The following is a 13,800-nucleotide window of genomic DNA, read 5'->3' on the forward strand; positions in this document are numbered from 1 at the left end:
TACTACTCCAGTCATAAAATTCTTTAGTCCTGTTGTTTATATGAAGCTTGTCACTGAAACATCAGACTGCTTTCTTCACTTGTGTCAGCGTGGAGTAGCAGGAAACGTAGCGATGGAGATACGCATGTTGAGATTTGAAGTACTGGTATTTCGTTCAAGAGTAGATTAGTGGTCAGAGGGCACATAAGTTCCCAAAGGCATTTTTTCCTATGGTCAAATTAGAATAGCTGGAAAAGCAATAGGCTAGTTTGACCTGAAAAGTAAGCATTACGTGTATTTTCATGAACTAGTAGTACAAGGCAAGATATTTTAACATTTCTGACGAAGAAGAAAGAAGGTGCTTGCAGTGATTTAAGGAATTGCTTTGTCAAAAACAAAGTAGTACTGAAGATTTGCCTTCTCTAGCCTTCTGTGAGTGGTTTTGAATTGTGCAGGATTTTTCTCTTTAAGAGTAAGAGTACACTTGGAATTTTTTGCATGAATACTGTAATGCTGCCTTATTAGCTAGTACCTGAACTCTTCAGCACTGATTATTTCAAAGCTTCTTCAGATTGATTTTCATAGGACTGTAGAAATTGGAGCTGCTGGCACTATGTATTTTTCCTTGTATCAAAGAACTAGCTGCTGAAGTTCAGTTACATGACAATAGTGGTATACTGGAAATGTAAATTGTTGTCATACAGATTTAAGTCCAATTGAAAGCTGCAAACTGAATCAAGGAACTTGTTATTTTTACTGACAAAAGGAATAATGAGAGTTGCCTGCATCATTTGTGACAGATGTTGTCACAACATTTTTTATAAGGCAAGTATGTGACAGTATTTGAAGGAACACCACCACTCCTGTAGTACAAAGTGTTCATTTTCATGAAAACCTTCCATAACAACTGCAATAGCTGCTTACTTAAAAGACTCCTGTCTTGTGAGGGGAAAAAAAAAAAAGAGAGAAAAAAAAAAGGTTTTGTAGAGTTTTTGTAGAGGTACAGATACTACTGCACTAAAAAAAAAAAAAAGCTGTTTAAAAAAAAAAGTTTGGCTGCTTGACTCTTTGAACTGGAACTCTTCAGACTGCCTAGAAATGACGGTGTGTCTTGCTATATATTGAGAAAGTTAATTAGGGATGCAGAAATCAATTACTGAAAATATTCAGTGGGTAAAAGAAAAAAAAATTAAAAAAGAAATTTTGTTTCACTATTAAAATATGAATTTAAGTATAGGCAGAAATAAGCAGTTATAGTTATATATAACTTACATTTATAATTAATAAGGGGACTGTTTGTATCGATTCCATCTGCTGCTTCAGAAGATCCCAAAACAGGCTGCAACATTTTCTTCAACCCTTCCTTTAATTAAAAAATTTTAAGAACCATCCAGGTAATTTTATACTTAAAAACTATATGTATAACTAGTCCTTATATGGAAAATATCAGCTCCATTGACTGAACTTTTGTATAGCAGATGATTACTGTTTTACAAATACATTCGTTTTAAATTAGTTTTTAGTATCACAAATCTCTTTGAGAATCCAAATGTTACTACAGTACAGAGTTTGTAGTGCTTCTGTTTCCCGTAAGATTGACTCCCTTGTGCACTGACTTCCTAAGGTTTCCTTTCAAAGGTCTCATGAAAAAGGTTGAAATGTTAATTTCTATATAAAAGGGATATCTCTATTTCATCATTGCTTAAAGAAAAAAAAATGTCATCCTGAAGCATGAATATTAATATGCATTGAATGCTTTTAAATTTTTCTTCCTTATCAGACGTAAAACTCTTTATCTAAGATTAATATATTATGAATGAATGAATGTATAAAGCAGCTTAGTCAAAAGTTTGAAGAAAGTGAATGAAGAAAATGAATACTTTTATCCAAAATTCCTATATTCCATTTGGTGTTTCAACTGATAAGTATATAAATCATTTAAGAGAAAGTACGACTTCATCTTCTTTTATACAAACCAAACCATTATATGCAATCTGAGGTTCTGTAGCCTCTCTGGCCGGATGTGAAATCTTCACAAGGAAGAATTCACCAAATGACAAACTAAAACTAGCAAAAGAGGATTTGAGTCATCCATAAAGACAGGTAATCATTTTTAGGTATTAGCTTTTCATTTTAATTGAGAGTCTGAATTTCCTACTTCAAGAAGTTTTCTTCTTTGCCTTGTGGAACATATTTCGCGTGAACCTAAGGAGAAGACTCAAATCAATAATGACAATACAGGACTCAGGCAAGCTAGAAAGAAATTGTTTGTCTAAGCTGGGAGTTTTCTGGCACTTCATATCACAATTAAGATATAAGACAGTATTGTTTGGGAAACAACACACAAACATTTCTGAATATTTTTGCTTTTGTTACAGTAAATGATTAGCCTTAACATACTTCCAATTTATATTGTACCAATATCTCAGTATTTGTGTCAACTTTTATTTGTAAAGAATATGCCAGTGGCTATCAAGAAATTATTATTTTTACTGGTGATGATATCACAGACATTTTTTCATGTAATCTTTAAGCTAATGAAGATAAAGAAGAATCAAACAGTTATGTTTGATAAGCAGTTTGCATAAACAAGAACGTATTTTTGTAAAAGAAGATTTTAAAGTCTTTACCAGTAAGTTCAATCTTTTTTTCACCTGGACTATTTTTAAAGCATTATCTCAATATTATAATGAGTCCACAGTGGTGACACTTTAATTTTCGAATATTGTTTTCACCTAACTTTTAAAGTGTGTGTTAATAGTTAAATTAACCTTGGTAATGTAATCACTTTTATATTTTAAATTGAATTTAGAGCCACCATTTAGCTACTATAGGAAAGGTTCCTGTGGGTACCTTTTTTCAGTTTCAGTGTCTGCTTAATTCTTACACTCAATGCAAGTGATCCATTCATACCCTAGCCTTTCACTTTTCATTTTTTAGTGGGCCTATCTGTCATGTTGAACTTTGCCTAAGGAAAGGTTCACAGGGAATACCATGACAACACTATGTTACTAAAAAGAGGCTGAACTTTCGAGCAGAGTATCTTTCAGAGAGGTTTGAATAAAACTGTAGGTCCAAGCAGAGCAAGAGTTATTAATGATAGCTGAGATCTATATTACAATCTTTAATTGATTTTCTACTACCTGCCCCTGCTTGAGTCACAACAAGGTAGAGTAATGCAGATTTAAAGTGTTTGACACAACACATAGTGCAGTCAGTTGGATGTTTACATACACTGTGTCTGAATTATTTACCTGTATTTTTCTGTTTTCCTCAGAGTCAAATGCAGGTGAGTTTCACTAACTAAAACAGAAATGAAGTTTAGTAGTAGTATGTTACTGTTACTCATTATCTAAAGGATTTAGGGCTGTCATCTGTCTTACTTGGTATTGCGAACTGTGGAAATAAATCCTTAGGCTAGAGATGCAAGTTACACAAAAATCTACATCTAGTTACTGTGTTACTTCGTTATCAAAAAGCTTTGACCTGGTTGATTTGGTTATCCTGCAAAATCAAAACTTTGACACTACTTAAAGCATTTGCAAGAACAGCTAGAAACACTCCTGTGAAAGGATTTGGTTCTGCTTAAGGACGTCAGTTGAGAAGGGGTGTTGGAAGGGGTTTGAAGCTTTTGGAAAAGTTGTCATTCTTACTGTCCATTCTGTTCCTGTTCAGAAGCTAAATAAAGATTTTGATTAGTTCAAAGCTGTCAGTCTGACGCTCTCTTGACACACATCACTGAAATAAGCAGAATAAAAGGGGGGGGAAAAAGTGCTTTCTTTCAGTTGACTTCATTCTGCTTATTTCTGCATTTAATATTTGAATTTAAATTTCATGACACATTTCTATTATTTCCACTCTGGAAATTTAGCATTACAGATTATTGCCAAGATGTACAAAAAAAACAATATTCTCTTGATTTTCATCCAATGTATTTCAAGGTTTGTGAACAAGTTGAAAATCACACCTAGTTCAGGCTACTGTTTAATTGGGTTTAGATTTTGCATTAGGTAGTTCAGTTCTGTTTCATTTTTCTCCTATTACTGTTCTGCATTGTTTCCTTCTTTATTAAATAGAAAGTGCTAATGAGAAGTTACTGGAAAAGCTATAGGTCAATGTGGTTTAATGTCCTAAGTCCTAATTGTCCTTTTGGTTTGCTATTTCACGGTATTCAACTGATACAACCTTTAAATAAATTGAAAGATTAAGTCCTTATTTGCCTTTCTGATGTGTTACAATAGGATAGAACTTGTTACCAAGATATTTGAAAGAAAGAATTTCATTCTATTTTTGCTTTGTAAATTAAATGTCCTGAACAAAACAAAACAACAAAAAAAAATTAAAAAAATTATATATCCCCTTGAGTCACAGAAACTGTCCGGGCTGTTCTAGATAAATTACTTCAGAATAAGATCCTGTTGTTACATATTGTGTAATTAGTATTGATTTATATTTCTATGTTAATTATTTATACTTTTCTGTTGAATTAATTGTATCTGTGCAAGCACGAAAGAAAGAGAAATAAGGGACAGATGTACTGTTTCTAGTGGTATTTTTGTTCTGAGGGGTGATAAATGTCAGAAGAGAAACATACTGTACAACTACTTTCTAAACGTAATTGCTATAATTTGATAACTTGAATATTTTTACTGCTAAAACAAAATGGAACAGAATATTACCATATTCAGTAGTGATAGATAATGCATCCTGAAGCTTTTAAAGAAGATACTATACTGGGCAGTGCACTTCTGCTAGTGCTTTATAGTCTTCACTGCAAAACTAAGCCAAAGTTCATAGCAGTGAAACCATGCACATTAGAAGAATAGTCTCTTCTGGAATAGATGCCATTTGAAGGAAGAAGTGTGTATGTCCTTATGCATATACGTATATATAAATCAGCAAACTCTGAGTGTATACTCAGACCAAAATATGCAAGAAGCTAAGAGATACCAGGCAGTCTTATCAGACATCCTGAGTCTGCTTATGGAGACTTATATTCTACTTTAGAATGTTTTTCTTTGATTTACCTGAAATACTAATGAGAACAGGGATTTCGTCTGAGATAAGACAACATCTGCTTAACATACGTGAATGCCAAACTAAGCAACTGTTTTTGTGTCGTCTAAGAACCTCTCAAGTCACAGAGGAAATACAAGGCCTTTAAATGAACTTTAGGCCAGATGGAAGTGGACCTAAGTATCCATCCCTTGGTAGAGACTCAAAGTTAATGCTTATGCATTCTTTTTGCACTTAACTCTTTTGGTAAAGTTCTGGAATGAAACAGCGGTGTTTTTCAGTAATTGCATGTGTCTTGACCTGTGTGGAATGCCTCGTTGCAAATAATGAGACTTTCTCTGAATCACTTTGACCTACAGTATCATGGAGTTCATGTGGGGAGAGGGTGAAAAGAGATTACACTTTGGAATTGGTACAGGAAATTGTGACTGAAGTGTGGAGTTGAAATCCCATCCAGGAGTGAGAATATAGACAATTCTGTGAATTTATGTCTTGGGTATATAATGGTGTCAGACAGATTTTTGATACCCAGCCCAGAGAGGGGAAGGCAGAAGAACATATCAAACAAAGAAAGCTCTAAAGAACATCATTGAAACATCATAAAGCAAACAAAATATTTCAAAATCTGTGAAAAACTGTAAGGTATTTTATTTTCGTTATTTATTTCTAGTTAGTGTTTGTTGCATATTATTTTGTCCTTCAGGCAATTAACTGACATTCATCAGAGACAGACATGCTCAGAGAGTTGTCTGCCATTTTCTTCCCCTGCTGAAAAAAGATGAAAAATTCAATAGCCTTCTGGCTTCAAACATTAAAACAGTACAACTAACTCATTGCCAGTAAACTGCATGTACTATATTGGCAGAAGTACACTGCATGTAATTGTGAGGATATTAATGATCATTTCTTGACCCTTTTTGAATTCACCTTACTTTATGGGTAGAGCATTGGAGACAGGGAAAACAATTTTTGTTTGTTCGTTCGTTCGTTTGTTCGTTTGTTTCCCGTGATATTGCCAGGAGTTATTTCAGACCATTGAAGTTTGCAAGCTCTAAGTGCCAACTCAGCCAAACTAAGTAACTAATAATACTTTTTTTTTTTAATTTTGACATTCTTTTCTAGCTTCAGCGTACAAGTGAACACAATAGCAAATGAATCTACAAATGAAATAGTTCTCATTTGTCTGAATGTGAGAAGTAACTCTATAGTAAGTTCCTCTTGCCTTAAAGGAACATTATCTAGCTTTCTTTCCTTGCTCATCTTGCAGATCTTAATGCACTGTTACTGCCTCCCTCCCCTTTTCTGCTTGATGTGACTTTGTTTTAAATATTACCTTTGATGTCCAAAGTTGGCAACTGTATGGACCCAACCATTTTTTGGAGCCATTCATGATCTGCCACTCTGAGGAAGAAGCTGACCTGTTCTCCCTTTTTACCTTCCCTGCAGAAGTAGTTGCCAAACTCATTCCTCCTTCATCTGCTGACCGGCAAAGAAAAACTATGGCTTATTGCTGCTTTAAGGAGAGAGATAGAAGAGATGATGTCTGTTACTGCCAAAGCATGAAAGTTCGGCAGCTAGTAGTGCTGTGCTTCTCTCTAGCCAGCACAGACAGTAGGAATCTGGGGTGCTAAGCACCATTCACTATTTAAACACCTCCTCACACATCTGTTCCAAAACAGAAAACAAAGGCTGGATGGAGGCATCATGAATCCAAAGATTCAGACTTAAAACCGTGGGTTAGAACTCATTCATTAGGTAATGAGCTGACTCTTCTGCTCAAAGTCATACCTTCAGCCACTTGAGTCCATTAGTGAGTAATGGGTGCAGTACATTACCTTCTGTGCATGGCCTCCCTATTTTCTGGTGCTAACAGCTATGGGCAAAGTGAACACAGAAGTACTGTTAACAGCTTTCCTATATCAGAAGTAATTTTGAGAGTGACTAATCACAGAATGGCTGAAGTTGGAAGGGACCTCTGGAAGTCATCTGGTCCACACCCCTGCTCAAGTAGAGACACCTACCTAGAGCAGGTTGACCGTGACCATGTCCATGGTCAACCTCTCTCAGCTTCTCCTTATAGGAGAGGCTCTCCAATCCCTTGATCATCTTGGTGTAATCTATGCTTCATTTGCATGATTTAGGTAAGAAGAAATATAATGGGGCAGATAATATCTGGAGTAATTGCAACAGAGATGAAAGAAAACCTGATGAATACAGATTAATAATTAATCGTGTGTGTAAAAGTCTTAAAAAAAAAAAGGAAAGAAAACAGGAAAAGGAAGAGATCCTTTAGGGCTATATGATAGGGTTTTATTTGTTTGTTTGTTTTTGATATTAAAAACTGACAGTCTTTAACTGTAGATGATCCTCTGTCATAGCAAACAGTGGGATGTTATAAAAAAAAAAAGCCCACAAAAATCCAACTCGACAAGCCTCTTTCTATGTCAGCAAAAGATTAATGCATTTTCTCATCCGTTTGTGAGATTTTATTTAAAACTTTCCTTGCTAGAACAGCATTTACAACTATTATTTCACAGTTTTTCACAGGTATGTGATTTCAAAGCTCAGGAAGGAAAAGTACAAGGATTGCACTTCAGAAATACAATAATGATATGGGTGGGTGGATAAATATATTTAATTTCAGTGTATGTCATTAAAAATCACCACTTGCAGGAGTCACTTTTGGTATTATAATATTGCTGTTTATTCAGGCTGGATAAATAACATAGATGTTAGCTGATTTGGTAAATTGTTCGTAATCATACAGTATTTTTAATGCTGACAGCATCTTCTGTTGCTTTTAGTGACAGTCATTTTGATGTTTGTGCACAGCTTTTTCCCTTTCTGCATTGCTGAAGAAGGTCACTGATTCCCCAGTGAAATAACTCAGCCCTTTCCTCATTAGTGAAAAAGAGTTGCTAAATTCCTTGGCAAGATTGGTTAACGTTACTGATTTACTGTTTTACATGGTTTTATGGCTAAACTGCTGAACCTTCACCTGCTACTTGCATTTTTGGACTTCAGACCTACTTTGTGAATGGCATAAATGCAAATAAGGAAAAATTTCAGACTCATAGGAGAAAAAAACAACAAAAAAACAAGCAAACAAACAAAATGCAATTTACTCTGCATGTTTGTTTGTTGTTTTTTACTTAAAGACAACCTAGCCTACAGGAAGGTTGCAGAAAGTTGGTTATCTCTACACTGTAAAGAGACTGGAAGAAAATACAGATGAATGTCTTTGGTCCTTCAGAAATTTATTTTTCATTTTCAAGAACTGTTCACTTGGAAGTTTCTAACTTCACTTTAGACTCGCTTCACTTCTGTTCCCCTCATTGCAGCAACTGCATATGTTCTAGTGATTTATCTATTTTATTATTTTTCTTCATGGACTAGACTTCTTGAAAGAATGGGAAAAAAAGTAACCAAAATACATGATGGTAGCCTCTTATGCATAATGGATTGCTGTTGTATGAATAACAGGAGGGAAGAAAAGTCTGATAGTTTATAGCCAACTATTTGTAAATGACGTAACTGAGAAGTAGAAATCAGTCTGTTGCATGGTGCTCTCTGCAATGGTAGCTCTCTGTGTCAACTCCCATCATTGCTGACTGTAGAGAAACTGCTCAGTCCAAGCACTGAATGATGAACTGATTCTTTAACAACCAGCTGTTAGGTCAAGAAAGGGCATAAAAGACAAGATATGTCAATTTTCTTCAAACAATATGAAAAAATTCCACTAATTTCCACATAGTAGCACATAATAATATTAAGTTATGAAGAATAAAAAGATGAAACTGTCCAAGGTTAAATTTCTTGTGAAAGCATCCATATCAGTCACAGAGCCTATGGGAAATACCTGCTGGTAACAGAAAGTGAGACAAATTTACAGTTACAGCGTGGCTAGAGACCATGGAAGAAATGTGTTTCTAGATATGTGGTCATACTGTGATAAACTAAATACTACGGCCTACACATTTTCAATCAGCCTTTAACCTCAAGACAGATCCAACCACGCTACTAGATTTTGGAAGATGACTCATGTGTAGCGATAATTCACTGACCTTGAGTGAGTGTTCGTATTATATTGAGATGTCTTTTCTTGTGTTACCAGGGCCCAGGATGTAATCTGAATATGCTGGGAGTGTTGAATGTTAAACACATACTATAATAGGAGTACTACGGAAAAATGAATTCATATACTCTTTTAGTTTTAATTTTCATATTTCCATTAGACATAATATAAAAACAAAGAGCTTATTTCTATTGCATAAATTCTGTTTCTGAAATAAACATTTTTCATAGTTCATTTATTCAGTAATTTTAGTATTTATTTTTTCTTCTTTCAGTAACTTCTGGTCAAACTGTTGCTGTGGATACACAAACCAGGGTAACCAAGGAAACCACCACCTTCAAACCAGAAATGCCATCTTCTGTGCTTTTGGAGATTCCAGCCTTGGCTGACTTCAATAAGGCATGGGCAGAACTTACTGACTGGCTTTCTCGACTGGACCGAGAGATAAAATCTCAGAGAGTGACAGTAGGTGATCTTGATGATATCAACGACATGATCATCAAACAAAAGGTATGAGAAACACTGATTTTTCAAGTTGAAAGCCTCATGATCTTTATTCTGAGTTAAATCATTTCAGCAGGGAACATAGGAGGGATGACAGGCTGCAATACATGTAGTGGTTGCTTAAGCTACTTTATCCCATAAAGATATTTACTGGTTAAAATGGTAAGATAATTAATTGGAAAAAGAAAAAGAAAAAAAAAGGTGTTTAATATTTTCTATGGTACTCAAGGAAAAGATTTAGCTTCCAATTGCTTGTGCTGATGGTGTAGTAAGATGGTGATATATGCCAATGGTTGAAATATAAACCTCAGGAGAAAAAAGGCATGACATATTAAACTCCAGATTGCCAGGAGAAAAGATAGCCTGTTTCATACCTTTTCTTATGTTGTTTCTGCAACGAATTTCTGAGAGGCTTCTATTCTGCTGCTGCTGGGTTATGAAAAGCTCCTCAGTCGTCCTAAAGAAAAGAATAGCTCATTAATGTAAATGTTTTGTCAGCAAAACTGCATCAGTGTTACTTATCTTTGAAAACACAGAAAAATATGGAAATGCATGTGCAAGGACAAAAAAAAGACTAACTTTAGCTACTCAATAGCAATAAAATTAATTTGTTATTATACAGTTGAAAGTAATTACCTGCCTTCTAGATTTAGCTTTGCTCAATATAAAACATTTGGCTTGCCTGTGCAAAACTTTTCAGTGTTAAATTTCTATTTGGTTCAGTTCTAAACTGAATTTAGGACTCTCTATTATAAATCACTCTTCTGCTTCCTCTTCCTCCTAATAGAAAGACTAATTTATTTTAAGGAAGATATTAACATTCTTTCTCTTTGGTTAAAATAAAAACAGAAGGAGAAACAGTGGACAAATTTTGCTTTATAACTGTACTAAGCAGTTTTATAAGAAGGTGTATATTAAAATACACAGATGTCTAGTAGGATTAGTTCTGTTTGTTTTCTTGTATTTCTCTTTTTTTATCTGTGGCTTTAAACTTATTTTTGAGACTTTTTGTTTGCTTTACTTTCTCTGTTAGTAAGAGGCTTGTTTCATCTTGTTTAATGATTGCAGTGGCTGTTAATATTTGCTGTGTAGAATTATATAATGTTATATAAATTAAAAATTAAAACATTTTAAAAGTCATGGGCATGTTTTTATAGTAAGTGGTAGTTGCTGCGTCTTCTACACAGATTAAACTAGATTAAAATAGCTGTTAAGTCATATGAAAATGTTGACTGCTAAAGAAGAGGTTTTTGTTTCTTTTTTACGTTATCTTTTTTTTTTTTTTTAGAATTTTTTGAAAATTTGTGTAGTCAAATACTGGCGCTCAAAATTATATAGTTTTCTTATTTGTGCCTCATTGTGCTGGCAGGCAAAATTTCAGCTTCTTTCCTTCTGTAGATCTCTTTCAGTTAAACATGAGTTCATACTACTAACTGTTGAGAACCAGAATTGCCATTAAGGTTATACATGCTTTAAATTGAACTGGTTTATTTTCATCTTAACGCAAAAAAAGCTGGTTAAGTCAGCACTGTTATAGTCTTCCTCTCACTTCTTTTCCTGGCTGGATACTGCTTTTTTTTTTCTTTTTTTTTTTTCATTCTGTGCTGTGCTGGTAACAAAACCAGCAGGAAAACTTTTTTTTTTTTTGGATGTGCTTACCTCTCTAATTGGCTGTGCAACAGAATGTGACATTTAATATATTCTCTGATGAGATGGAAGAATCAATGTCTAAATATAGACTCTTAACTGGCTCCCATTTCTTTAATGATCGTCAAGAGAAGGCACCACTTAATAGATGGAAAAGAATATCATGAAGTTTTGATTATGTACCTAAATCTGTCACTGGATTATTTGGTGAGATTAACAAAGAGTTTCAGCCAGGATTTTCAAAACTGACAACACATTTTAGGCTTCTCAAAAAAAAAAAAAAGGGAAACAAATGAAAAAACAATGCTGGCTTTATAATGTGTAGAGTATCTGCAGCAATGTGTGAACTGACAAAGTTGGACAGATACTAGGCTACTCTGAAAAGTCAAGCCCAAAGATGGTCTCAACTGGAAGTCCAAAAGTAGTGCTCACCTACCAAAATCTGTGTATTCTGTAATGATCATAGTCATACTTCTCCTGTGTTTGTGATTATAAAGTCTTTGAAAGTCACCGTATTGCACTGTGGTCTGGATAGTTTGTAGCACCTTCATAGGGAGCTCTGTAAGCTTTAATAGGAATTCCGTTTTAGCATCTTGACAATTTTATTTATTTATTTTGTGCTTCAGGTTTTTGACTTTAGGTGTAGAGTATCATCTTAACACTGCTGACCACCTCCCTTATAAAAATTGATGATGATAAAGATATATGCTTCCTGAAACTGTTTTATTAAAATACATGTCAAGTTGTTCATGCAGAATTTAGAACACTTCAAACTGTTAGCCCTGTTGGCATGCTACCAACTTCTTACTGTTTTGGGGTTTTGTTTCCATTTCATATTTCTTTCAAAACAGAGAGTTGCATTTATACTAAGAAATTGAAATGCCAAAGCAAACATTTTAAAAGCAAAAAAATCCCATATCCTACCAAGGTATGTAACATGACATTTTGCAAATCATCCAGGTAAAAATTAGTGACCTTAGGTTGTCCTTTCTTTCACAGCAGCATGTAATGTTATTGAAGCTAAGGCTCTGAGGGCATTTTGGTTAGGTTCATTTCATTCTGATTGTGTCACAAGATCACAGCCACTAACTCTGCCATATTTTTCCTCCATAAAAATTTAAGACATCATTAGCCCCCACTTGAACTTCACTTGGAAGTGATCACAGTGAATTGCTACTTCTGTGTGAATGGTTATGATAATACAGTAACATGCACAAAGGTTAATTATGGAACAAAACAAAACAAAAAAGATAACCATTTTAAGAAAAAAAAAATGCTTTCGTGGCAGCTTTCTCTTAATGTAAGAAACAGTACAACTTAAATTCTGCTAAGCAGTGCACATTCTATGTAGTAAAATAGCATACTAAATGGGTAGTATAATGAGTATTCATTTCAAACATCTCTAGTTAATCATTCTGTCAAATGAGTGGTATATATTTCTTTCATGAAAATGCATTACATGTTTTACTTTCCATCTATGATTTTATATATCACTACATTATGTGTAATTAAAGTCAAAGACACTAAAAAGTGTGTAGTTAGGAAATTTTATAATAGCATCAGTGTCATGTTTTCATGACAAAGAAATAGATATAAGGCAGGCTGACAAGAGGCTCGTATATAATTTTTCTTTAGATAGCCTTCATCTATAAGTAAAGTTCAGGGAGAAATAATGAGAATATATAATATGCCAAGATATAAGTAGCTGAGGGACATGACAGAATTAAGTTTACACTGTTGCTTCATTTCATTGTCCTTATTTCAAAACGATCAAGTTGTTTTATATTTGATGGTCAGGTAGGGGTTCTTCATAAAAGAGAAAATTGTAGACAGAGAACAGGATGATAAACTATCTTTTCCTGTATTACGGAAAAATAGAAACCTTTCCTTATTCAGGATGACAGAAAGCCCCTACCCAGAAACTCTGCTTTGGCATCATTATGTTTTGAAAAAAGCTTCCAGTTGGAATAGTTAGATTTCTACTGAAAGCAGTAAACCATGAACGCTGTGCGAAGTGTGAAGGTAGTTAACAATTCTTTTTTTTAAAAAAAAAAAAACCAAAACACTATAATCTCTTTAAATTTTGAATTGATTTTGCATGGATTTTGCATGCTGTCCATGTAAACTTTTTGTAACATAAGTTATTGAAAACATGGGTTTGGGCTGTACCAGATGAAAATATATTGTTATGTAGTACAAAGTATTATAATAATAAGTGACATTACTAATGAATTTGACTACAGTTTTTGGTTCTAAGAGCAGAGGTTGAGTCTACGCTTCTAGGGGTGGCAGAGTGGATTCATCTGAAGAGAGTATGTGTGTAGAATGAGACCCATAGCCAAGCTAGTTACTGAGACTTTTAAGTAAAGAAGAGGAAAAGATACTTTTAGATAATGATTTGTGTGGTCTTAAAGTAGTCATCCAAAAAAGTTTGGGTAATTTATTTCTACTCAATTAATTTGTCAATACTCAAAAAATAGTTTTGATCTTCTGTCAATTAAAGAAGTAAACAAAATTGGAATGAAGAGATTGTTTTCACTATTAATTACTGAATTGATTTTTCAATAGTGGAGGATCCT

The 13,800-nt window shown here is 34.1% G+C and overlaps 1 protein-coding gene across 23 annotated transcripts in view; it reads left to right on the top strand.

The window, feature by feature from the left end:
- The window catches only part of DMD (dystrophin), a 1,241,121-nt gene that overhangs the window by 891,929 nt on the left and 335,392 nt on the right, over positions 1–13,800 (top strand). For all 23 annotated transcript variants that reach the window (XM_080576230.1, XM_080576221.1, XM_080576232.1 and 20 more), the window contains one exon: positions 9,345–9,580. In XM_080576230.1, the coding sequence (XP_080432356.1) occupies positions 9,345–9,580 (236 nt within the window). The remainder of the gene's footprint in view (positions 1–9,344; positions 9,581–13,800) is intronic.

Source organism: Anser brachyrhynchus, assembly GCF_964034855.1.
Source record: "Anser brachyrhynchus genome assembly, chromosome: 1".
Classification (NCBI taxonomy): Eukaryota; Metazoa; Chordata; class Aves; order Anseriformes; family Anatidae; genus Anser; species Anser brachyrhynchus.